The 24093-nt window shown below is 46.2% G+C and overlaps 1 protein-coding gene across 5 annotated transcripts in view; it reads right to left on the reverse strand.

Moving 5' to 3' along the window:
- Window positions 1-811: 811 nt before the first annotated feature.
- Window positions 812-24093, reverse strand: part of LOC148028066 (endonuclease/exonuclease/phosphatase family protein) — a 141477-nt gene continuing 118195 nt past the window's right edge. For 3 of the 5 annotated variants that reach the window (XM_087689766.1, XM_087689765.1, XM_087689767.1), the window contains one exon: window positions 812-1533. In XM_087689766.1, coding sequence (XP_087545892.1) covers window positions 1440-1533 — 94 coding nt within the window. In that variant the 3' untranslated portion in view covers window positions 812-1439. The remainder of the gene's footprint in view (window positions 1534-24093) is intronic. The other 2 variants (XM_087689763.1, XM_087689764.1) reach the window with 2 other exon arrangements.

The following is a 24093-nucleotide window of genomic DNA, read 5'->3' on the forward strand; positions in this document are numbered from 1 at the left end:
GAGTGTGACTGATAGTCTAAAAGATTCTTTGTTCACCCTATCCCTTGCTCGTGTCCAAAAAGAAGCCCTTGCATGGTACTTTAACTTGTCATCCTTCATGGCATCTACTTTTGCTTTGGCTGCATGCATCCTATCAACCACACGCACATGCATCCTAACTATCTTTCCTCCACTCTTTGAAGTGCTGCCAATGAGACTCTAACTTCACAAACAGCTCTCATGAAAGAGCTTACGAGACCACTTAAAATGGAGATGAAAATGATAGAAACAAGGATGTTATCAACAATTCACATTTGAAGTGAAAGAATTTGCACCAAGTAAAGGCCATGCCACTCAAATTATATATTACTAAGCTAGTTTATAAATTGGAAGCAAGGCTTAAAGTTGGTTGATACATCTTCATCACACAAGGGCTTATCATTCATATTTGAGAGTCAACTTGTCAAAGACGTTTGCTGCATGAAATCAATACATTAGTATAGTACTACACACTAGGTATCCATTTATATAAGAATACACTAAAATTGAAGGGGGGAGACAAATTCCAAGAGGTAAGAGCATTTGTTAGGGGTGTTCAAAAAATTATCACACTGCACTTCAAAGAAACTCACTTGAGACCTTAGTAAAAGCCATCCATGCACCATTACCTATCATGGTATGATGCATTGCAAATTCGTTTTTGCATATTTTTAATTTCAGAAAACATTTTCAGAAGCAGATGTCCAAAAAAAAGGCGTCAAGAATATCTCCATCCATGGCAGTTCCAGAGATTGTAGACATCAAAGCAAAAGCAGAGCAAATCTTATAGAGAGGAAACCATACGATAATTGTTCCACAACTACTGCATAACTTGTAGCATTAGAGGAAACCCCATACTGCGTATGTTTCCTTATTTTATAGGAAACTTCAATGTGGAGCCTTCCATTCATTCACTTCTCTTGAATCAAATGTTTATTTTTATGAAAGTACACAATAACCCTTCGGATCTATGAAATCTTTTCAAGCTTGAAACACGCCTTGGTCTATTGTTTGGAAAAGCTTTCAATGATTCCCTGAACATTTAACAAATCCCATGCTTTAGCTGAGTTAACATGCTCAGTATGCAGCCCCACTTGGACAGATATTGCAACACATCTTACAAGATGAATGCAATTGATGGTCAATAGTAAGTATAGCAGCAACTAACCTGCTTAAAAAACTGGCTTTATCAGATTTGAGCTCTTTAGAGGCAAATAATGTAAGCTTCTTCTCGACTTAATGATGGCTTAAGTTACAATTGCACCACCAGTTGGCAGACCCAAAGATTGATGTGCACTATGAAACCTCACGTTAGTTTCCATGGAAACTTCTAAAATGAGTGCCTGAACTTGCATAAGCACACATCTTGTGAAACATAAAGAATGTGAGATTTACATGGTACAATTACTTGACAAAATCTTTCAAAATATACAGTTGGAAGCCCTTTCATTTTCTCCACTTTGCTGATGCCCACTCAAAGTGATCACATCGTGCTTCGGGATTTGAGACTGGCCCCTGAAATTTCACATATTGCAAGGTAAGCTATAGGTACAAGCTAAGCACGTAAATATCAAATGCTATAAACAGTGTGCAAACACACACACACACACAGTCCATTACGGAAAAAAAAGAAGAGAGATTAAGTCTAAAAAAGGCCAAAATGGTCTATGAGGCCTGAGCATATAGTACAGCTGCAGTAATGTGATATCAAAGAGTACAATTAAAAGTATAATCAAAGTATATCTGACATGTGAATCATATGTAAAGACCTATGGCTAGAGTAAAATGAAGTACTGAAAGGAAATAAATCTAGACATAAGTATATCTAGAAACCTTAAGTTGTGTGGTCTCTAGCACTCTACTCATTCCAAGATCATCCTCATAGGATGTTGTAACAGCTGATCAAGGGGGCTGAGGTATCTTAGCGGACATCTCCTGTGGTAGTCAATGATGGCTCCAACCTATTGATCGTGAGGATGGCTGGACTGCCACTGTCCCATTTGGGGACCTCTCACTTGACATAGAGATACAGTTTGCTCCACAATGATTCCTTGTGGGCATGAACTCTGTAGGGTTGGGGACGTGGACGGCTGTGGGGAAGGAGCCCTGGTGATCAGTGGTGTGAGGAACTTTGTGAGCACCCACTGTCCAGTTGGATCTGGTTGTCCTACTCTACTCTCTCAAGAGGGTCTCCCTGCAGTGTCAGAGCTCAAGCAAGAAAAGTTTTGGGCAACTCTGATCCTCTGGCTCCATGACTGTGCATCGTGGCCAAAAAAGCTCTCAAAACAGGCAATGGTTATCTCCCTCTGATCTCACAGTACATGGTGCAAACACATATCTAGTGCTCTTCTGACTCTACCACTATCCCACATAATTGGCAGATCTGAATTTTTGGCTTGATACCCTCATATCACCATGTCTCTCTCTGTGGCTGATTTGTGATAAAGAGAATCTGACCAATGGTACATTGAACGCAATATGAGATATGTGTATCCATGTATGATGGGCATGTGACAAATCTGTCCTGGAAGAGGTGCAAGAAGTGTTTGGAGTGTCATCTTTGTGCCTAGTTGTTGCACAGGTCTCACGAAGTCCATCCTGATCACTGGATTTTTGGGTGGCTGAGTCCACGTGCAGGACAGTCAAGGCTGTAGTCAAAAGTTGCAAGTGCATCTATCCACATCTGCATCCCCTACAGGCTTAGCTAAGTACACATATACACATATCAACAGCGTGTCTCTCCCTCCGCTGCTAATTGCTTGAAGGACTTAAGTGCTAAGCGGGGTATCTCACTTGTAGGAGCTCCCAGTCTCTGAAGAAACATCAATGCCTTGAAGAGGGCCTCTATCACTCTAATTGCATCACCTAGCTGTGCTCCAATGATCTCATGAGGAACTGACAGCTTACTCCTGATCATATGTGCTACCATCATCAATCCAATGGTCTCTCCATGGGCTGCCATCCATCAGGAAAGTCTCTCTCCAGTTCGTCTTGCCTGATAAGCAAGGCCCTATCCTCGTGTGATTGAGGCTATCCCTCAAAAGGTTGCACCCAAGTATACATAAGATTTGACAATCTCAATCACCTCTCTACCAAAAGTGAACTAATACTTTGAATGGGTCACCCAAGCCGGCATGGTATTGAACACCATAACTTTGGTTTCCCCAAAGTGCACTAAGAGCTCTCTATCCATGCAAAATGACATTAGTGCATCCAAATGCTGCTCTAAGCTGTAGAAAGAGTGAGAGATAAGCACAATATAATCTCCATGCAATAAAGAAGGTATCCACCCCCACAGCTATCCACTAAGGTCTCCTAATTTGTCTACATAGTCTGCTATCTCATCAATGTAAACACCAATCAAAGTCAATGACAACGGGCATCCCTACTTCACCCCAATGATATTGCTAACCCTATCTAATAATCCTCTTAGCGTGCATACTCTACCGATCATGGTGTCATGAGGACATGTATTTTTGAAACCTCCCTTAACATGTGGATTAATTTTTAATCACATGGTTAAGTAAATGTTGCACGTGTGAGGTGTAACTGGGGTTAGAGTAAATTTACGAGCTTGAGACCCAAGGAAATCACGGGATGTCAAACGCAAAAGTTTCTATAAGTTATGCCGCACAAGTACTTGGTGGTATCTGGTGCTAGTTGTTGGCCTAGGTCATTCATTTGGCCATAAGTGTTAATTGGTGACACTAGAGAAGTGGTGTTTAATAGTACCTAACACCAATCCGATGGTCTGACATAGAAACACTCGAAAATGAAAGCTGCCTAGCCAATTTAATTATTAGCTTGTCATATTATTTTTTAGGACACCGAAATAATTATTATATTAATTTTCAGTATTTAAAGACTGACAATTAATATTTAATTATGGATAATGTTAGTTAAACCCTTTGGAAAGGGTGCCACTTATCAAAAATACCCATGCAAGACTAAGAAACGATTTAGAGGCTGGAGAGAGGCATTTCAATGTATTCACCTTACAAGAGAGGAAGGAGACGTTGTTGGTCTAATTTGCAGCCATTGGAGGACCTTCTGAGGCAGCAAGGGGCAAAAGAAGATCAATCAACAATAGGTGACAGCATCTACAAGTTGTTGAGACAGGGCAGCAACAGTAAATGACAGATTTTCTTCAGATCTTTGTGAAAAAAGTCTGAATTTTCTCTCTCCTCAGCATTCTCTCTCATCTCCCAGCCTTTCTACAGCCTTGCTCCGAAGATTACAACATTGAGATCACCACAGACTGAGAAATTTCAGATTTCTCTATTGTAAACCCTAATCTGCAATATAAATTAGGATTTAGCAACCTCGAGAAGCATGCCAAAAATTGGAAGCTCCAAGACTTGGATTCGACAAGGCTAAAGCTATTTTTAGTCAAATTCAAGTGGAGGGACTAGCAAATCAATGAATTTGGGACATTTTTCAACTCCATCAAAGTGCGTAAAGGCCAATTGACTACCCGAATTAAGGGGCAAATCAGATTGAAGACTTGCTAGTCATTTTGGATAGCAAGGGGAGTTGGAATACCGAGAGGGATTGAGAGAATCCCATTGTACATCAACTTCTTCAATTAAGTTAAATAAATACCGAAAGGGGCGCCAGTTTTGGGACCAACTAGGTGTCCATTATCCAAGATTGTAAGTTTATTTGCATTTCTCAATTTTGTAATAAATGTTACTATTGTAACTAAGTTGTAATTAGGAAACTACCACCTATCCGCGGAAGTAAGGCTGGTTACATGATTCCATCACCAGGATTACCACTCAATCCCTTAATTTGGTGAGCCCAAGGTACTTGATTGCAAGCCAAAGCTTTGTGCTAGTGCTGATTTTTACTCTCAGTTGAGAAATTACAGCTATATGTCTTCATACAATGAGATGGACTCGAGCAATAATGATGCCTCTCATTATGAAAATTCACATGGGAATGAAATGCAATGTAAGGCCCAGACCATGGACAGCAAGCTGAAAATGTTGTTGTTGGGCAAGATGCATGGCCTTTAGCGCATAAGGAGGTTGATGACGAATAAAGTGAAGAGAAATTTGATGACCAATTCAAGAATCGGATGAGGACAGCAGCAAATATCTTTGTTGAATTGGCAAAGGGTCCTCAATTTACTGGATTTTTGAATGCTCCAAAGAAGGATAGCAAAGACAAGAAGAAGAAGACGTCTTATACACCTTTGGGATAGCAAGATGCATCGAAGATAATGCCAAATCCTTCATTTGAAGCTCCGAAAAATGCTAATGAAATAAAACACCTGGTATCTACAAGGGCAGGCAATGCAAATGCCAAGGCCATCACGAAAGTGTGGATCCCATGGATTTTGGACAGCTGGGCATGCATGCTATGATGGCGCAACCAAAATATTTTGGTGAAAGCACGCTTTTTCATGCTATGGTTGGACAAGGACCGCATACGGAAATGTATGACACAAATCCCTATGGTATGTAGAAACCAATGTATGGTGTGCAAGGCCCAATGTATTTGAGATTTTTGCATTAAGTCCACTATTTTTAGCATGTCTCAACTTATAGTAACTGCTACTATGACTGATACATTGCTGCATGAAAAGGATACAAGATTCGAAGATAGTGCTGCCAACCCACATGTCACTGAGGCCAAGGCTGAGAAGAAGGATAAATCTGAAAATAAAGCTGATATTTCGGGCAGGTAATCGCCACAGATGCGCTTTGCAGTTGACAGAGGGTGATTATGTATTGCTACATTTTGAAAAAGGCAAGGCTGAAAAAGATGAAAAAAAGAGAAAGATTATATTCAAAGTTGAGTATGAGATACTGTGGGTTCTTCCAGGTGTTGGAGAAGACCAGCAATGTGGTATATCGACTGAAATTACCTCCACATTGGCGGATACACAATGTCTTTCATGTCAATTCGTTGAGGCCTTTTCATGATGATGTGCCAAAGGATATGTCTACTAAAATTCAACCCGAGGTTGAGGGGCTAGATGAGATTTTGGTACCCGAGCTGATGTTGGCACATAAGGAAAGAAAGGTCAAAGGTAAAGTTTCTAGGAGATACTTGGTGAAATTTTAGAATTATTCACGCATGGATGCCAAATGAATGGAAGAGGATGACTTGACAGACCATCCGTAGTTTTTGCAATATTATCTAGATGCCTTTTAGTTAGAGCCCACTTTAGTTTGGGCTCCGTCAGATTCAAGAGAGCAAGGGTCCGGAGTATTGCTTGATGCTCAAGGGGGAGGTAGAACTTCCACTCCTCCAATTATGAACAACTCTCGTATGTAGTGGATCTCAGATATATTTAGCATGCACCCAAGGTACTACGCTGACAACATGTTTGCCACATGAGGTTACTACTTAGTGTACTAGTCACTGTGAGATGTATGCAGATGAGTATGAGTTTCACTTGGGCATTGGAACTATACTTTTGCATCAGCTTATGATCAATTTGGCATGAATTTTGTTTCAATTTTGAGACAAATTCTGATCAGTTTCAACTCAGTTTTTGATAAGCTTGAGAACCGTTTATGGTCACTTTTGGGATTCGTTTCCATTGATTGCTGGTCAGTTTTATTTTGCAATGAGTTTGTGATCAGTTCTCAGATCAGCAAGTGATCAATTTATGATCAGATTATGCTCAATTTTCAATCGTTTACATCTAGTTCCATGGACAACAGTATATGTTATGATGACAATGATGTTTTAGCCATGGTTTATGCTCAGTTATGCTATGGTATGGTTTGGTTTTGCCAGATGAGTTGAGCTCATGAGAAATAGACATGACACATAATAATCTAGCAATGTTTTTAAGATTCTATGTGAGTATTATGTTATGTTATGATTGGCTTGTAATTTTCAGCATGTGTTGGGCATACGGAATGGTTGAGCAAAAGTGCACAATGGTATGTTAACTATGATGCCTTTGTGGAAATTCCAATCCATTATTTTGCCTTTGATGCATCTGGTAGTGCAATTGAGGACAATTGCAATGATTTTAAGTGGGAGAGTTGTCATGAGCACATGTATTTTTGAAACCTCACTTAACATGTGGATTAATTTTTAATCATATGTTTAAGTAAATGTTGCACATGTGAGGTGTAACTAGGGTTAGAGTGAATTTACGAGCCGGAGACCCGAGGAAATCATGGGATGTCAAACGTGAAAGTTGCTGTAAGTTATGTCACACAAGTACTTGGTGATATTTGGTGTCAGTTGTTGGCCTAGGTTATTCATTTGGCCATAAGTGTCAGTTAGTGGTACTAGAAAAAGTGGCATTAAATGGTACCTAACACCAATTTGATGGTCAAAGATAACGCAAAGATACTCCGGAATGGAAGTTGCCTAGCCAATTTAATTATTGGCTAGTTAGATTATTTTTTAGGGCACCAAAATAATTATTAGATTAATTTTCAGTATTTAAAGACTAAAAATTAATATTTAATTATGGATAATGCTAGAAAAACCCTTTGAGAAGAATACAACTTATCAAAAATGCCCATGCAAGGCTAAAAAACGTCTTTAGAGGTTGGAGAGAGGCATTTTAGTGCATTCAACCTGCAAGAGAGAGAGAGGAGATACTGCTAGTCTGATTTGCAGCCACTAGAGGACCTTTTGAGGTAGCCAAGGGCAAGAGAAGACCAATTAATAGCAAGTGACACCATCTATAGACTATTGAGATAGGGCAACAATAGTAAATGATAGATTTTCTTGAGCTCTTTGCAAAGAAAGTTTGAATTTTCTCTCTCCTCAGCATTTTCTCTCATCTCTCAACATTTCTACAGCATTACTACGAAGATTATAGCATTGAGATCACCAGAGGCTAAGAAATTTCAGATTTCTTTGCTGTAAACTCTAATCTGCAGCAAAAATCAAGATTTAGCAACAGCCTCCAGAAGCATGCCAAAAATTGGAAGCTCCAAGACTTGGATTCAAGAAGCTTTCCCAATTCCACGTTTTCTTGGGCTGAAGTTGTTTTAGTCAAATTCAAGTGGAGGGATCAGCAAATCAATGAATTTGGGGCATTTTCAATCTCCATCAAAGCGGGTGAAGGCCAATTGATTGCTTGAATCAAGGGGCAAATCACATTGAAGACTTGCTAGTCATTTTGGATAACAAGGGGAGTTGAAATATTGAACAGGATTGGGAGAATCCCATTGTACATCAACTTCTTTTTCACTTAAATAAATACTGAAACGGGCGCCAATTTTGGGGCCAACAGGGTGTCCATTGTCCAAAATTGGAAGTTAATTTGCATTTCTCAGTTTTGTAAGAAATGTTACTACTGTAACTAAGTTGTAATTAGGGAATTACCACCCATCCACAGAAGGAAGGTTGGTTACACATGGACTCGTTCAAGGTATAAATCCTCCACTATAACTCTGGCATTGCAACGTCATATAGCCTCCTCATAAGCTTGGCTTGTGGGACAATGTCAAAAGCTTTATAGAAGACTAAAAAGCAGCAATATATCCTCCTTCCCCATGCACATCTACGTTCTATGACAGCCGTAAGTGAGTATATGATCTGTTGTGTATCCCCTTCTCAACGTAGCCTGCCCTCTAGCTCTATGCTTGTGCCTCTAGCCACGTGCTCAATTCATGCTCAAAGATGGAGCAATAGATCTTGACTAGATAGTGACTAATCATTGTGGTTCGGTAGTTGCTAGCAATCATTGGGTATCCACTCATAAAAGTCACACAATGGTGTTGTTATGAGCACGACAAGTACTCCTTGAAAGTAAGGATAATCGCTCTCACAACTTCAAGATAATAAGTAAACAAGAACTTGAATCTTATAACGAGATTGATTACAAGACTCCATACAATAATTAAAACAAGAGAAGATTGCATACAAGACTTGAATTGTAGAGGACTTATCTCACAAGAGTCTTACAACTAGTGTTGTTAAGACTAAGGGGCTTGCATCCCAAGACCTCTATTCATATTCGAGCCAAGAGAGGTTACAAGGGAAGCTTCTAGTGTAGAATTGGCATAAGTGATGAGATAAGCATTGATGACATAAACAATATTGTAAGCTTGATGACATCAGCAATTACTATTGACTTGAGTGCTTACATAAGTGATGTTGATATAAGCAATGACACAAACAATCTTCTAGAATACCTTCTCTAGCTTGAGCATTTGTAATGTAATGCAACAAGCAATTCACTTTGTTGAGAAAGCCTCCATTGGAGCATATTTAACCCTCCATTTGCTCTTGTTGAACCACCACATGCTGGCATTTTGGCTAGTGAAAGATTATCCAAGGTAGTAAATGTACGCACACATGATGGCAATGTTGTGTCATTTCCTCAAGCTCAGCGTATGTATCATTTTGGTCATCATTACCACCCTTTATGGAATGATTCATGATATGCTTCAGCCCTTTTTTTAAAATTGGTAGCTGAGTTAAATGTTGAGATAATGAACGCTGCCCCTGCGTCACACCTCTGCTGCCATCACACCCACCCAGTGCTTCCATCATTCTCACCCAGGTCCCCCCCTCGCCTTCCTCAGCATTCGCCCCCTCCTCCTCCCACCACCCAACCGTCCCTCTCCCTTTGCCCTGCGCCGCTTTATAGCAGGCGCATTGAGCCCACCCCTTCCCGCCAGCTCTCATAAGCTCCCCCCTCGTTCAGCAGTGTCCCCTCTGCCCCCCCTCCATCGCGCTAACCCAGAGCCCGCCTTCCGCAGCATCTGCCCCCTCCTCCTGCCATGCAGTTGTCCCTTTCCCTCCACCTACGCTGCTTCACAGCAGGCGCATTGCGCCCACCCTCTCTCGCTAGCACTCGTCAGCTCCCCCCTACTCCGCCAACCTCCCCCCCCCCCCCCCCTACTCTGACACACTGCACGACCCCGCCCCCCCTCCCTCATCAAATCCTTCTCCTCCCGTTTATTATCCCCCCCGGCTGGTTACCAGGACTTTCTGCGCAACCTGAAGAGTGTAATCACCCTGCCCTCCCCCATCCCCCCCCCCCCCTCCCCCTACTCTGACACACTGCACGACCCCGCCACCCCTCCCTCATCAAATCCTTCTCCTCCCGTTTATTATCCCCCCCGGCTGGTTACCAGGACTTTCTGCGCAACCTGAAGAGTGTAATCACCCTGCCCTCCCCCATCCCCCCCCCCCCCCCCCCCCCCCGCGCCATCGACCTCCCCCCCATATCGTTGCTCCCTCCACTTGTGCAACACCTCCCCCTTTCGGGGGCGCAGTAGCGGGGTCGGTAGGTCCTCAACAAGGTCATGCAATGGAAACCCCTAGTTAGACGCCGGTGCATTCTGCGAGTGCCCCCCAGTCAAACACCTTGTGCGTTGTCCTCTCTAAGGAACAGCTCTTGGCCGTCCGCACCACAGAGCTGGAGCTTGAAGAAACAACGATTTTCAGGCAGGTAGTAGGACACTCTCCATCCAGGGCCCAGCTCCAAGATTGGCTTCACTCTATGCTGCGCATTGGCACAACGCAGATCGTGGAGACAGTCTTTATGGGCCGAGGGATATTCATGGTTCCTCTCACCTCTGCGGACATAGCTCGTGAGTTAGTGGAGAGCTCGCCCTATGCCTCCACGAAGGGGGTCATTCACATGGTTCCCTGGTACAACGGCTTCACAATGCAATCATTTGAGCTGCACAATAGATTTCTCAGACACCCACGAAGGGGGTCATTCACATGGTTCCCTGGTACAACGGCTTCACAATGCAATCATTTGAGCTGCACAATAGATTTCTCAGACACCCAATCACTTTACTTTTCCCCGGACTGGCGGTAGAGTACCGCCAGTTAGTGGCGGACTTTGGACGGCTCTTCGGCATAGTTCTTCCTGTCTCCTTCGCGGATGCGGCGACAGCTGTAGGAGTCCCCAAGGTACAAGTGGCTGTGAAAGACACAAAGAGTATACCCAAGTTCTTGGAGATTGAGGCAAGAGTGTAATCACCCTGCACTCCCCCCCCCCGCGCAATCGACCTCCCCCCCATATCGTTGCTCCCTCCACTTGTGCAACACCTCCCCTTTTCGGCAGCGCAGTAGCGGGGTCGGTAGGTCCTCAACAAGGTCACGCAATGGAAACCCCTAGTTAGACGCCGGTGCATTCTGCGAGTGCCCCCCAGTCAAACACCTTGTGCGTTGTCCTCTCTAAGGAACAGCTCTTGGCCGTCCGCACCACAGAGCTGGAGCTTGAAGAAACAACGATTTTCAGGCAGGTAGTAGGACACTCTCCATCCAGGGCCCAGCTCCAAGATTGGCTTCACTCTATGCTGCGCATTGGCACAACGCAGATCGTGGAGACAGTCTTCATGGGCCGAGGGATATTCATGGTTCCTCTCACCTCTGCGGACATAGCTCGTGAGTTAATGGAGAGCTCGCCCTATGCCTCCACGAAGGGGGTCATTCACATGGTTCCCTGGTACAACGGCTTCACAATGCAATCATTTGAGCTGCACAATAGATTTCTCAGACACCGAGTCACTTTACTTTTCCTCGGACTGGCGGTAGAGTACCGCCAGTTAGTGGCGGACTTTGGACGGCTCTTCGGCATAGTTCTTCCTGTCTCCTTCGCGGATGCGGCGACAGCTGTAGGAGTCCCCAAGGTACAAGTGGCTGTGAAAGACACAAAGAGTATACCCAAGTTCTTGGAGATTGAGGCAAGAGTGTAATCACCCTGCCCTCCCCCCCCGCGCAATCGACCTCCCCCCCATATCGTTGCTCCCTCCACTTGTGCAACACCTCCCCCTTTCGACAGCGCAGTAGCGGGGTCGGTAGGTCCTCAACAAGGTCACGCAATGGAAACCCCTAGTTAGACGCCGGTGCATTCTGCGAGTGCCCCCCAGTCAAACACCTTGTGCGTTGTCCTCTCTAAGGAACAGCTCTTGGCCGTCCGCACCACAGAGCTGGAGCTTGAAGAAACAACGATTTTCAGGCAGGTAGTAGGACACTCTCCATCCAGGGCCCAGCTCCAAGATTGGCTTCACTCTATGCTGCGCATTGGCACAACGCAGATCGTGGAGACAGTCTTCATGGGCCGAGGGATATTCATGGTTCCTCTCACCTCTGCGGACATAGCTCGTGAGTTAGTGGAGAGCTCGCCCTATGCCTCCACGAAGGGGGTCATTCACATGGTTCCCTGGTACAACGGCTTCACAATGCAATCATTTGAGCTGCACAATAGATTTCTCAAACACCCAGTCACTTTACTTTTCCCCGGACTGGCAGTAGAGTACCGCCAGTTAGTGGCGGACTTTGGATGGCTCTTCGGCATAGTTCTTCCTGTCTCCTTCGCGGATGCGGCGACAGCTGTAGGAGTCCCCAAGGTACAAGTGGCTGTGAAAGACACAAAGAGTATACCCAAGTTCTTGGAGATTGAGGCAAGAGGTCACTCCTTTAAGCACTAGGTCATTGTGACCGGGCAACCAGGGCAATGTCTGCACTACTATGACTTTGGGCATGAGGCAGCAGACTATGCGCTTCGGAGCCAAGGCGGCTTCGCCGATAGGCCAGCAGGTGGACGGTGACGGCTTCACACAGGTCCAGAGACGACAGAGAGGGAGACGGTAGGGGGGGCCGTAGCCAGCTCCTCCAACGTAGCCTCGACAGCAGGGAGGAGGAGGGCGAGCAACGCACCCTCGGCAGAGCACTCCGCAACCCCCCTGCTGGCCCCACCCAGCTGGACCGCACCCCCCCCACATCCACCACCCGCGCCACAAGCTACCCCACCTAAGATCCCACAACCCCTACACCCAACCCCCCCCCCCCCCACCTCCCATGCCCCCCCCATTGACCCAGGCCCACGGCCCCCCCTTATCAGGGCCACCAGTCCCCCCCCACACCCGCTATGCATCTCCGACCCCCCCACCATCCCTTGGTCTTCTTTCCCCCTACCACCTCCCCTGCCGCGCACCCCCTCCCCTGATCCGCCCACGGTTCAGGTGATCCCCCCCATACCCAAACCCCCCTTCTCCCACAGGAGGCAATGAGCCACTCACGCCCACATCCTCCTTGCACTAGCAATTCTCCCCCTCCCACACAACCACCAGCTCATCTGCCCCTACTGCCTGTCACACTTTCCCGAGGCAGGCACAGTTGTTGCCACAGGAATTCTTCCACAGTGGCCCATGGTCCTACTTGAGAGTCGCGGAGCGCGGAGAGTTCCCACTACCTCTAGAGGTGGAAATCTTCATGATTCGTAAGTCTAGGAGGGGCAAGGTCCATCTACTAGCACCACCGGATGGACCAAACTACGCTTTCTTCTTTCAATTCTCTTACTCAGGGGATTGGACGACGACATAGATAGAGGAGGGTTTGAAGAGTCAGGTGGAGAACAACATCTCCTAGTGGATGGGAGAAGGACTAGCACTGTTTGCACAGCAGCGGCCTAGCTGCATGATGGACATTAATTGGTGGGTTGGTGCCGAGGTCCCACACTTGAGCATTATCTTTCGAGCCCCTCCACAATGGAGAGCTCCGTGGGACGTGATCGAGTGGCCCTTGGCACAAGCGGCCTGCTTCTACGAGTGTAAAGAGTCACGACTCTCAGCATGGCTGATAGATGCATTGATAGTACCACCTGGAGCATCTATCACCCCTATGGTCCGGCCGAGGGCCACCATGGGGGATTGGAGTTCACCCTCTAGACCTGCACCAAAGCGTACTTGCATGCCCCATAGTTTCTCCTCCTCATCATCAGCCTCCACACCGAACAAACGCCTGTTCGGTCAGTCACAGGTTTCCCCATGAGCCTACACCTTGTATCGTGGAATGTGAATAGTCTCCACTACAATGGGGCATGTGGCTCTAGAAAGTTGATTGTTCGGTAGGAGTTGTAGTTGGCCCTTGCCCGACGGATCGACATCTTGCTTCTGCAGGAGCACAAGCTCACCCCCACCTAGGCCTAGCGGGTTGGGAAGGTACTTCCGAGCAGCTCGTATACTTACTGGGAGCACGCCATAGATGCCCACGGCAGGAAAGGAGGCGTATGCACCTCTATTGGCCCGAGTCTCACCGCCTGTGTACGAGCACGGGACGATAGTGGCAAGAAGTGTTCTATGAATCAGATTGGATATTGGGGACTCGTGTATTGGAGTCCTCAATGTCTATGCCCCTACAAAGGTTAGGGCACGCAGCAGGTTCTGGGTGGAGATCGTAGATGGACTCCCAAAGGTGGGACTCCTAGATTGTTGGAGGAGATTTCAACAACCTGGAAGCCTTGGAGGACCAGCAGTGTAGAGGCAAAAACTACTAGGGCATGGCTGGGGAGGAGCAGGAGGCATGGGAGATCTTTTTACTTGCAGTCAGAGCACGGAATGCTTAGAAAGACCCTGCCCTCCACAGGAGGGAGAGGTCGTTGGACTTCTCGTGGGGATACAGGCGGCTAGGTGAAGTCCTGTTGGAGCGGTTGGAAAGGTTTTATGTGGGAGAGTGGGGAGGCTCTTGTGGAGGCTAGATTGAGCAGTTGGCAAGCACCACGTTGTCCGCCGATCATTGCCCGATTCTCTTGACACCTCACCCCACAGCATCTGCCCTAGACACACGATCTTGTTGGATCCCTGACTCGATCTATAGGAGGGAAGAGGTGACGAGACAGATAGAGCAGATTTGGACCAACGAGTGGGACACGAGGGACTGGATAGCAAAGGAGGTTCCAAAGGTCCTAGCCGAGTTGAGCAAAATCTGCAAAGAGGCAGCCATACAGGCCAGTCAGCAGTGTTGGGAGGAGGAGAGAGCACTCCAGCGGGACCTTGCAGCCACACAGAGATTATTGCAGGAGGCACCAGGGGATCCCACCCTCCACCCACAGGAGGTGCGTGCACGAGCAGTCATTGCTGGCCTAGAGGACATGCGCTCAAGTTCTCTTTCCGCACCTTAGCAGCATTCTGGGTGCGGAAGGGGGACACAATGTGCAGGGAGTTCTTCCAGGTGAACCAGCCTCGTACCATAGGAGAGCAGATACGCAACCTTCGGGATCAGTATGGGAGGACCCGTTCTAGCCTAGATGAGGTGATGAAGATTGCCACCGACTATTACACGCACCTTTTCTAGCAGGAAACACCTTCAGCTAGAGAACAAAGATATAGACAGCAGGTATGGAATCACATTCTGTCCCTCGTCACAAAGGAGATGGAACGCTCCCTCCTAGCCCCCTTCACAAAGAAGAAACTAGAGGAGGTTTTCCATACACAGGATGGGCAAAAATGCCCGGGGGTGGATGGTCTCTCTAAGGCCTTCTTCACTACCTACTGGGAAGTGGTGAAGGACCCCCTATTGATGGCTTTCTAGGAGATTTTCACTTTAGGACAGATGCAAGAGAGTCTCTCTGCAGGCCTTATCAATCTTTTCCTCAAAGAGGGAGACCGGTTGGAGCTCTCCTAGTGGAGACCGATCACCCTATTGTCAGTGGCCTATCAGGGACTGGCAAAGATGATCCATAGGTGATTATGCCCTGTGCTTCCAGATATCATCCATGGCACACAAACAGGCTTTGTCCAGGATAGGAGCATCCTAGACAATGTATTTACCTTCTTTGAGGCGACAGAGTGGGCTCAACACAGTGGGCAGAGACTGGCAGTACTACTCTTGGATTTCGAGAAAGCTTATAACAGGGTGGACTGGGATTTCCTAGAGGGCACCATGGTAAGGTTGGGATTCCCCCAAGCTTGGATTCGTGGGGTCTCTAGCCTGTACAGATCGGCCACCAGCAGGGTTCTAATAAGCGAAAGGCGAGGGGAGGAGTTTCGGCTGGAGAGATCAGTTCGACAAGGCTGCCCCTTGGCCCCATACCTGTTCCTGCTCTTCACAGAGGCGATGTCTCACTTCCTCCAGTCACATGTGAGCAGATTACACGGCCTTCAACTTCCAGTGAGAGAGGAGACTGAGTTGTTAGACTCAGAGTACACAGATGATACAGGCCTCTACATAGAGGACGATAAGTTGATGTTGGAGAGAGTGAGACTGGCTCTTGACGTGTTCTGCTTTGTAGAGGGAGCGAAAATCAACTGGCAAAAGTCGGTTGGTTTCCTCACAGACCCGGACTCCACCACGGAGTGGGACGTCCACCTAGGATTTAGAAGGGTGAGCAGAGGGTAGACCGTCCGATACCTAAGGTTCCAGGTGAGTCTCAACATCACTTCTGCCCAGCAGCTTCTTCCTGTCCTTCATTCTATTCGGAGGAAACTGACCTACTGGAGCACGGTTTGCCTCTCACTAGCCGGACGAGTCCTGGTGGTTAACCAAGTCCTCCTAGCGACAACCTAGTACATCACCTCGTGTTAGTGCTTCTCCTCATCGTATGTAGTGCAGTTTCACCGCCTAGTGCAGAATTTCCTTTGGTCAAGGTCTGATGGTTCCAAGGATTCCAGGGCCAAGGTGGCGTAGGCAACCATCATATGACATAGGTGAGAGGGAGGGCTTGGAATCGTAGACCCAGAGTATCAGAGTATGGCCCTCTTGGGCAAGCTAGTTGTCCGCGGTCTCACACCAGGCGAGCAGACCTGGAAAGTCTTATTGCAGGAGGCTCTTCAGGATTGTAGACCGAGGCTTGGCGGTGAGTGGAGGCCGTCCGTGAGATGGATCTTCACGTCAGCCCAGACCACTCCCCCCCCCCAAATCACCTTTCCTTCGTAGCTTACTCCACATGTGGCAGAGCCTCTGCAAGGCCCTAATCTAGAGTCCCCCAGGCTGCCAGGAGGAAATAGACTGTCAACTGGTGATCTGAAACACTCAGGTCAAAGATCGGGAAGGGGCACAAATAGGTGAGTGCCCCCACATGCAGTGGGCTGGGTGGGAGACTGGCTCGACTCATACCATCAGGACATAGCCGGAGGTGTACAGGATGGCAAATGGGCAGGTGTCGCAGCGAGTATTAGGCTACCAAAGAGGAGTGGAGTTGAGGAGAAGAGAGATGGACGCAGCAATACCTCCGGAGTGACTTGCTCCCCGATACGAGAGCCGATAGAGCCCGGGGAGGTATGGACAGCTAGGTTTTCACCAGCAGGTATCCCCCTTCAGGTGTGGCAAGTAGAGTGGGTGGCGCCCCGCAGGGGACTTTCTTCCCCGTTCAAGAGGGGGGACGTCTAGCCCTTAACAGAGGGCAGCAGGATGAGGGGATTGCTACCCTTTCGTGGAGGAGGATTCGAGTGATGGGCCTTCAGGGAGAGACATGGCGACTGGACCCCTATGTTTTTTGCAAGGAGCTCAGGCGCCTTTAGGTCTGGGAGGGCAGACCACTTGATGAGCTAGAGTGGGATCTAGGAGAGTGGCTATGGCCGGCTTCTACGGTTGCCAAGAAGCCACCCAAGTTCCTAAAGTACACTGTCAAGATTGGCAGACATGTACTGATACAGGAGGATATGGACTTGGCGCCGTCACGTAGCACGCTCTGGGTGGAGCACAGCATCACAGAGCCGTTCTGACGGACCTTCTGGCGCTGCCTATGGGATAGCTAGAAGCCAAGGAGGGTGTTGTACTTTTTATGGCTGGTGGCACATGAAGGCTTGGCGGTGGGAAGTTGGCTTGCCCAGATGCAGAAGGGAGGCTGTAAACGCTGCACACAGCAGCCCTTGAAAACCCCAAAGCATTGCCTTTGGTCATGTGAGGAGGCGCAGCTCGTGTGGAGAGGAGCATGCCGTATCCTTCGCCGTATAGCACCCAGTCTTGGGTGTATCTCATGGGGAGGCTTCTATTGGCAGGCAGTCAGTCAGGGCCGTCACCTTTTGTATGAGGCCGGGATGCAGGACACAATATTCATGATCGAGGCAGCATCGTACGCAGTGGTCAATCTTGGAGGCTCTACCCACTCGCCAGGTACTGTAGCCCACAGCAAACTGCTCGGAGGTATGGAAGATCATAGGGAGTCTTACTGGATGGCATATATGGAAGGGGCGGTGTCAAGAGGCTTTCGACGGAGAGAGACTTTCAACACATGTGACCTTAGCAGAGCTCTGGACCTCCATCATCCACTCCCTCTGCGGCCGATGGGATCAGGTGCAGGGTAAGTCCAGGGCTTATAAGGAGCTCCGTGGTCACTTCATGCGTACTTGGGGTGGCCAGGGTTTGTTCTTCGTGATGCACGCAGGTAGCCCTAGTTGGCGATATAGCCCCCATGGCTTCTCACCCCCATCCCCCCAAAACTGCCTTGAGAGGCTTATATACATGATGTATTGGTGACTTTGCATCAGCTCTAGCTAGTCTATTGAGCATGAGCACTCTGTTGTAATCATTTTTTTTAGTAATATAATCAGCCACATTTTACTTGCAAAAAAAAACAAATGTTGAGATAGGATAAAAGACTGGAGCATTTTGTACAATGTTTAGACCTATTCATGGAATAAATCCTAAGCAAAAGCATTTATTGGTAAAATCTCTACACTAGGGTTCAAAGGACACAAATGCACATTGGAATCATATAGATTCTTTAATGCAATGACCAAATCATTCAATACATTTCTTCTCCTTCATTCCTATTTTGGTTTCCATTTATAGCCCCAAAAAGGCTTCATTTGAATCATTAGTTAGTGTCTGGGCACCACCCGAGAGACTTCAATGGGCACCACTTCAGAGAGTTTGTTGGAGATGGAGATGGCAGCTATTAGCTCAAAACAGAGTCAACAATAGAGAGACAGTGAGAGTGTTGACACGACTTCACACAAGATACAATTCCCAAGTGTGTAAGTGAAAGTACAAAGTACAACCCTTAGACCTTAGGGTTGTGTAAGTTCCTTAAGGTGCATTCATAGTCAAAATTGTGTAAAGTGCGATAAGTGACTGAATTGTGTAACATAAACACAAATAGATAATAATGTGACTAGGGGAAAAAACCTCTCGTACGGAGAGTAAAAAGTGTCCCACTATCCTACTGTGGATCACCGACACTCCTCTATGAGCATAGATGTGAGTGAAACCCAACAAACCCCTCTTCAGTGAAAAGTGATCAACATACAAGGATCATCCACCAAAGGAGATCAAATTTAAAGCATTGTGAAATGCTTCAATTTTGTCGCAAGGAAGAGCTTTGGTGAAAATGTCTGTGACATTGCTGTTGGTAGGACAGTAGACAAGGCTAATATCCCTTGCATGGAGCCTCTCTTTGACAAAGTGATAATGTGTCTCTAAGTGTTTCATGCAGGAAACACTGGGTTCCGTGTGACTACAATGGCACTCTAACTGTCAGTAAACAAAGGGTAGACTGATAGATACATCAAGATCAGCCAACAAACATCTCAACCATACACATTCAATTGTAGCAGTGAAAGCTGTCTTGCATTCAGCTTCACAATACGATGTGGCAACAATGGATCGATCCTTGCTAAGCCAACAAATGCAAGATGAGCCAAGAAATAAATAATTTCCACTTGTAGAGTGACGTGAATCAAAATTACCAACCCAATCTGAATCATTGTAAGCATGTAATTGTAGTAGTCCCCCCTTGGCATAAAGCAATCCAAGAGTCCTAGTACCCTGCAAATAACAAAAAACACACATCACAACTTGCCAATGTGACATGTGTGGGCTGTGCATACATCTACTCAAGGCTGAAACTCCAAACTGAATATCTGGCCTTGTATTGCATAAATCACTGAAATATAAAGCTGTTGGAGTATATATATGAATGTCAAACGGATCATTATCATCATGTAAAGATAGCTTGAGTCCAGTCTCCAAGCAGTGTGCTAACTAGATTGCAATCCTGAAAGCCAAATCTCTCAAGGATTTTACCAATATATTTGGAGAGTGACAATCCAATGCCTCTAGAATCATGAATAAATTGAATGCCCAAATAGTAATGTCAAGGCCCCAAATCTGACATTTTAAAAGTTCACTGTAATTTTTTCTTGAATGCTAAGATCTGATCAACATGTGTCCTGTGAGCAGAAGATCATCCACAAAAAGACAAATGGCCAAAAAGAATCCCCCTCTTTGCATACATAGAGTAAACTCTAATGGGCTGTTAATGAACCCTTGGCTGAGTAAAAAGGCATCAATTTTTGCATACCATGCTTGTGAAGCTTGCTTCAAACCATACAAAGCCTTTAGCTTACATACCAAGTATTCAGATCCTTTCACTGCAAAACCCATGGGCTGCTGAACCCCATGTAAAAATGTAGTTTTAATATCAAGCTGGTGCACAATCCAACCATAGTGGGTAGCCAAAGCAATCATATACCTAATGGTGGTCATATGGGATGTAAGAGCAAATGTTTCCTCATAATCAATGCCCTTCTTTTGCACATAGCCTTTTGCCACAAGCCTAGCTTTATACTTATCAATGGATCCATCCACTTTTCTTTTCAACTTATAGACTCATTTAGTATTAATGGCTTTCTTTCCAATAGGCAATGTCACTAAATCCCATGTTTGATTCTTCATGATAGAATCAGATTCAGCTTGCATTGTTGCCATCCAATGCACACTCTGTCGTGCATCCTCAAAACAATCAGGCCCCTCATCCTCAAGTGTGTGTGTTGCCATAACAAACTCCATTGTATTAGCATTATTATGCAGATATGCTTGTCTTCTAGTACAACTAACAAGAGAAGCATCCAAATGATTGTCTTCTAAAGTCTACAAGTACCATCTAGGCATTTGTCTAGCCTCCTGATTATGTACATGCTCTTAATGAACCTCAAATTCAGCATCTTACTGAATATTCAGATAAGCCATAGGCTGAATTTCTTCATTGTTTAATGGAATAGTTGGCTGAAAATTTTGTTCATTTAATGAAGCTCTAGCTATATCACCGAAAGAAATAGGCAACAGCCCTTCAAACACATCATTTGCAACCTAATATGTGTGAAAACAAGCAAGAGATAATTCTGATTTTTTAAATAAAAAATCACATCCCTACTGACAAAGACTTTCTTCAAAACAAGATCATACAATCTATACCCTTCGCTCTCATTATTGTACCCCACAAATATGCACTTGACAGCCTTGTTATTCAACTTCTTTCTCAATACTTTGGGAATATGAGCATATGCAAGACACCCAAAAGTACGAAAGTGACTAGCTAAAGGTTTACAGCCGTTCCAAACCTCAAAAAGTGTGACATTTTTCAATACCTTGGTAGGACACTTGTTTGAAACGTGACAAGCAAACATAACTACTTCCATCCAAAAACCATGTGGCAAATTTTCAGCTTTCAATATACATCTAGCCATCTCAATGAGTGACAAATTCTTCCTTTCTACAACCCCATTTTGTTGTGGAGTATATGCAATAGTATACTAGCGGGCAATGCCTTTTTTGCTTCAAAAAATTATTCAGTAAAAAAGACATGTATTCCCCCCTCCCCCCCCGTTTGAACAGAGTCTTAACCCAACAACCAAATCATCAATGAAGTGCATCATACACCTTTGACTTTTTCACCAATGAGTATACCCAAAAAAAGTGAGAAAAATCATCAATGAAGGTAATGAAATAATTACATACACCCAATGACTTTGTCTATATAGTTCCACATACATTCAAGAAGACGAAGAAGTAAGAGAAGGAGAAAAAGAAGGGTGAGAGAGAAGAGAGAGATAAGAGACATGGATAGACTTAGATTTTGCTATCCTCCCTCTTGACTATCATCATCACCTTACCCTCTTGATATCATATCCGAAATTTTTCGCTAGTTACTTACCATGGCCCCCAAGCGTCGCGAAGGAGTGAACACTGCGGGAGCTACCATAGTTGCCCAAGGGACAAGTATAGATGGAATTCATGGTGCAAATGGAGCCGTTGGAATTGCGGTCATTAATGGAGCACTAGGTATATCTGCAACCTAGCTATTGCCTTAAAAGCAACATTATCGAGGAAAAGAGAATTGATGCATTTTTCCCAAAATGCATCCCTCACAAATATGCTCAGAAGGTCTCTCCAAGAGAGGCAAACAATCTAGCATCTGAGTATGTTGCATAAGCATTAAACTACCATAGTTAGCATGCCCCATGCGAGTATGCCGTAACTCTCACTGTGGCATAGTGGGAGTAATAGTAGATGCCACTGAGACTGATCAATCGAATAAGCATCTAGCTCATAGAGTCTATGACATAATGTGCCAATCAATATGTTAGTTGCTCCCTTCGTCTGCAGCAACATTCCCCCCCAGTATCACAACAGCTAGCTCGGTAGATCCTCAGCAGTGACGCACAATGGAAACCTCTGGTCAGATGCCGGTGCATTCCGCGAGTGTCCCCCCAATCAAACACCTTGCATGTCGTCCTTTCTAAGGAACAACTCTTATCCGTCCGTGCCACAGAGTTGGAACTGAAAGAAACAACAATCTTTAGATAGATCGTAGGACACTCCATCAAGGGCCTTGCTTCAAGATTGGCTTTACTCCACGCTACACATTGGCACAGCACAGATTGTGAAGGCAATTCTCATGGGTCAAGGGATCTTCATGGTTCGACTCACCTCCGCAGAATGTAACCCGTGAGCTAGTAGATAGCTCACCTTATGTCTCCACAAAGGGGGTCATCTATATGGTTCCCTGGTATAGTGGCTTCACAATGGAGGACTACGCGCTCCACAACAGGTTTCCTAGATACCCCGTCACCCTTCTATTCCTCGGACTAGCGGTAGAGTATCATCAGTTAGTAGAGGACTTTGGATAGCTTTTCGGCACAGTTCTTCCCCCCTCCTTCGCAGATACAGTGACAGCCGCAAGAGTCCCGAAGCTACAAGTGGATGTGGAAGATACAAAGATCATACCTAAGTTTCTTGAGATTGAGATAGGCAGACACTCTTTCAGGTAGCAGGTTATTGTGACAGGGCAGCCTGGTCAATGCCTACAATGCCATGACTTTGGGTATCAGGCAGCAGATTGCACGCGTTTCAGAGCCAAGACGGCTCAACTGGCAAACCGGCAGGTGGATGCTGACGGTTTTACACGAGTCCAAAGTGATGCAACAAAGAGGGAGACGGCAAGGGGGGGGGGGGGGGGGGGGGGGGGGGCGGGGCACAGCCAATCCCTCAAACACAGCCACGCCAACAGTGAGCAAGAGGGCGGGTGACGAGACCCCATCAGAGCACCTCGCAACAGCCCCCCTGCCCGCCCCTACCTCATGAATTGCCCCCCGACCCACGAGGCTGGGACAGTCACCGTTCCCCGCTTCTCACGCAACTCTCGCCCGCCTAACTCGCGCTCTCGCTTCAACACCAGCTCCTTCGACACCTACTCCAGCTCCCCCCACAGCCCGCCTTACCTTCTCCATATTTCAAATGCTACTCCCCTCGCAGCCCACGGGCCGCCTTACTGCCCGCCTTGCAGCCCGCCTTACTAGCCACCCCGCAGCCCTTCTCCGTCTTCTTCTTTTTCTTCTTCTTCTTTCTCTCATCTCCTCCTCCATCTCCTCTTCTTCATTATCATCATCATGATCTTCTCTTCCTTCTTGCTCCTTGCAGTTTGGGCTCCTAGCCTCCCTACATCGAGCACCTCGATCCCACAGTGAGCAACTGAGCAACCAGCATGGCTTCTTCACAACCGGCTCGTCAGGTCAGAGGGAGAGGCAGACGCTCCGACACATGGTCGTGGTGTGATGAGGTAAATATTGAACATCCATCAAGTGGAGGTGGATCACGCCCTTGGTCATGCAAGCTATGTCCATACCAGCGTACGAGTGGTGCAAATAAAGTAAGGGCCCATTTATTGCATGAGCCAAGATTGGAAGTGCAATTTTGTCCCAAGGTCACGCCGGAGAAGAGAAGGGAGCTTCTAGATCGTGTGACTGGACAAGAGGCTCTGTGACATTAATGTGACATTAAAAGTCACTTTTAATGTCACATTCCATATTTATGACCTTAATGTGACATTAAATATCACTTTTAATGTCACATTAATGTCACAGGCTCTATTTGCATGGAGGTGTGAACAAGTGGTGGTCGATCCAACTACACTTGCGGCAACGGCAGCAGCAGCAATTGATAGGCCTAGAGCTTCATCTATAGTAGCGAGTGTGGCATCCACACCACATGGAGTCACTAGATTGAGTCCATATTCACCATCAGTGCCTTTGTCCTCGACCATTAGACGCTAGACTACTCTCGAGGGAAGTTGGGACCCAATCAAAAAAGAGAAGACAGATTCAACAGTGGCTCGTTTCTTCT

This window comes from Lygodium microphyllum, chromosome 12 (genome assembly GCF_053477565.2).
Source record: "Lygodium microphyllum isolate KBCC chromosome 12, Lygodium_microphyllum_v1.1.10, whole genome shotgun sequence".
NCBI lineage: Eukaryota > Viridiplantae > Streptophyta > Polypodiopsida > Schizaeales > Lygodiaceae > Lygodium > Lygodium microphyllum.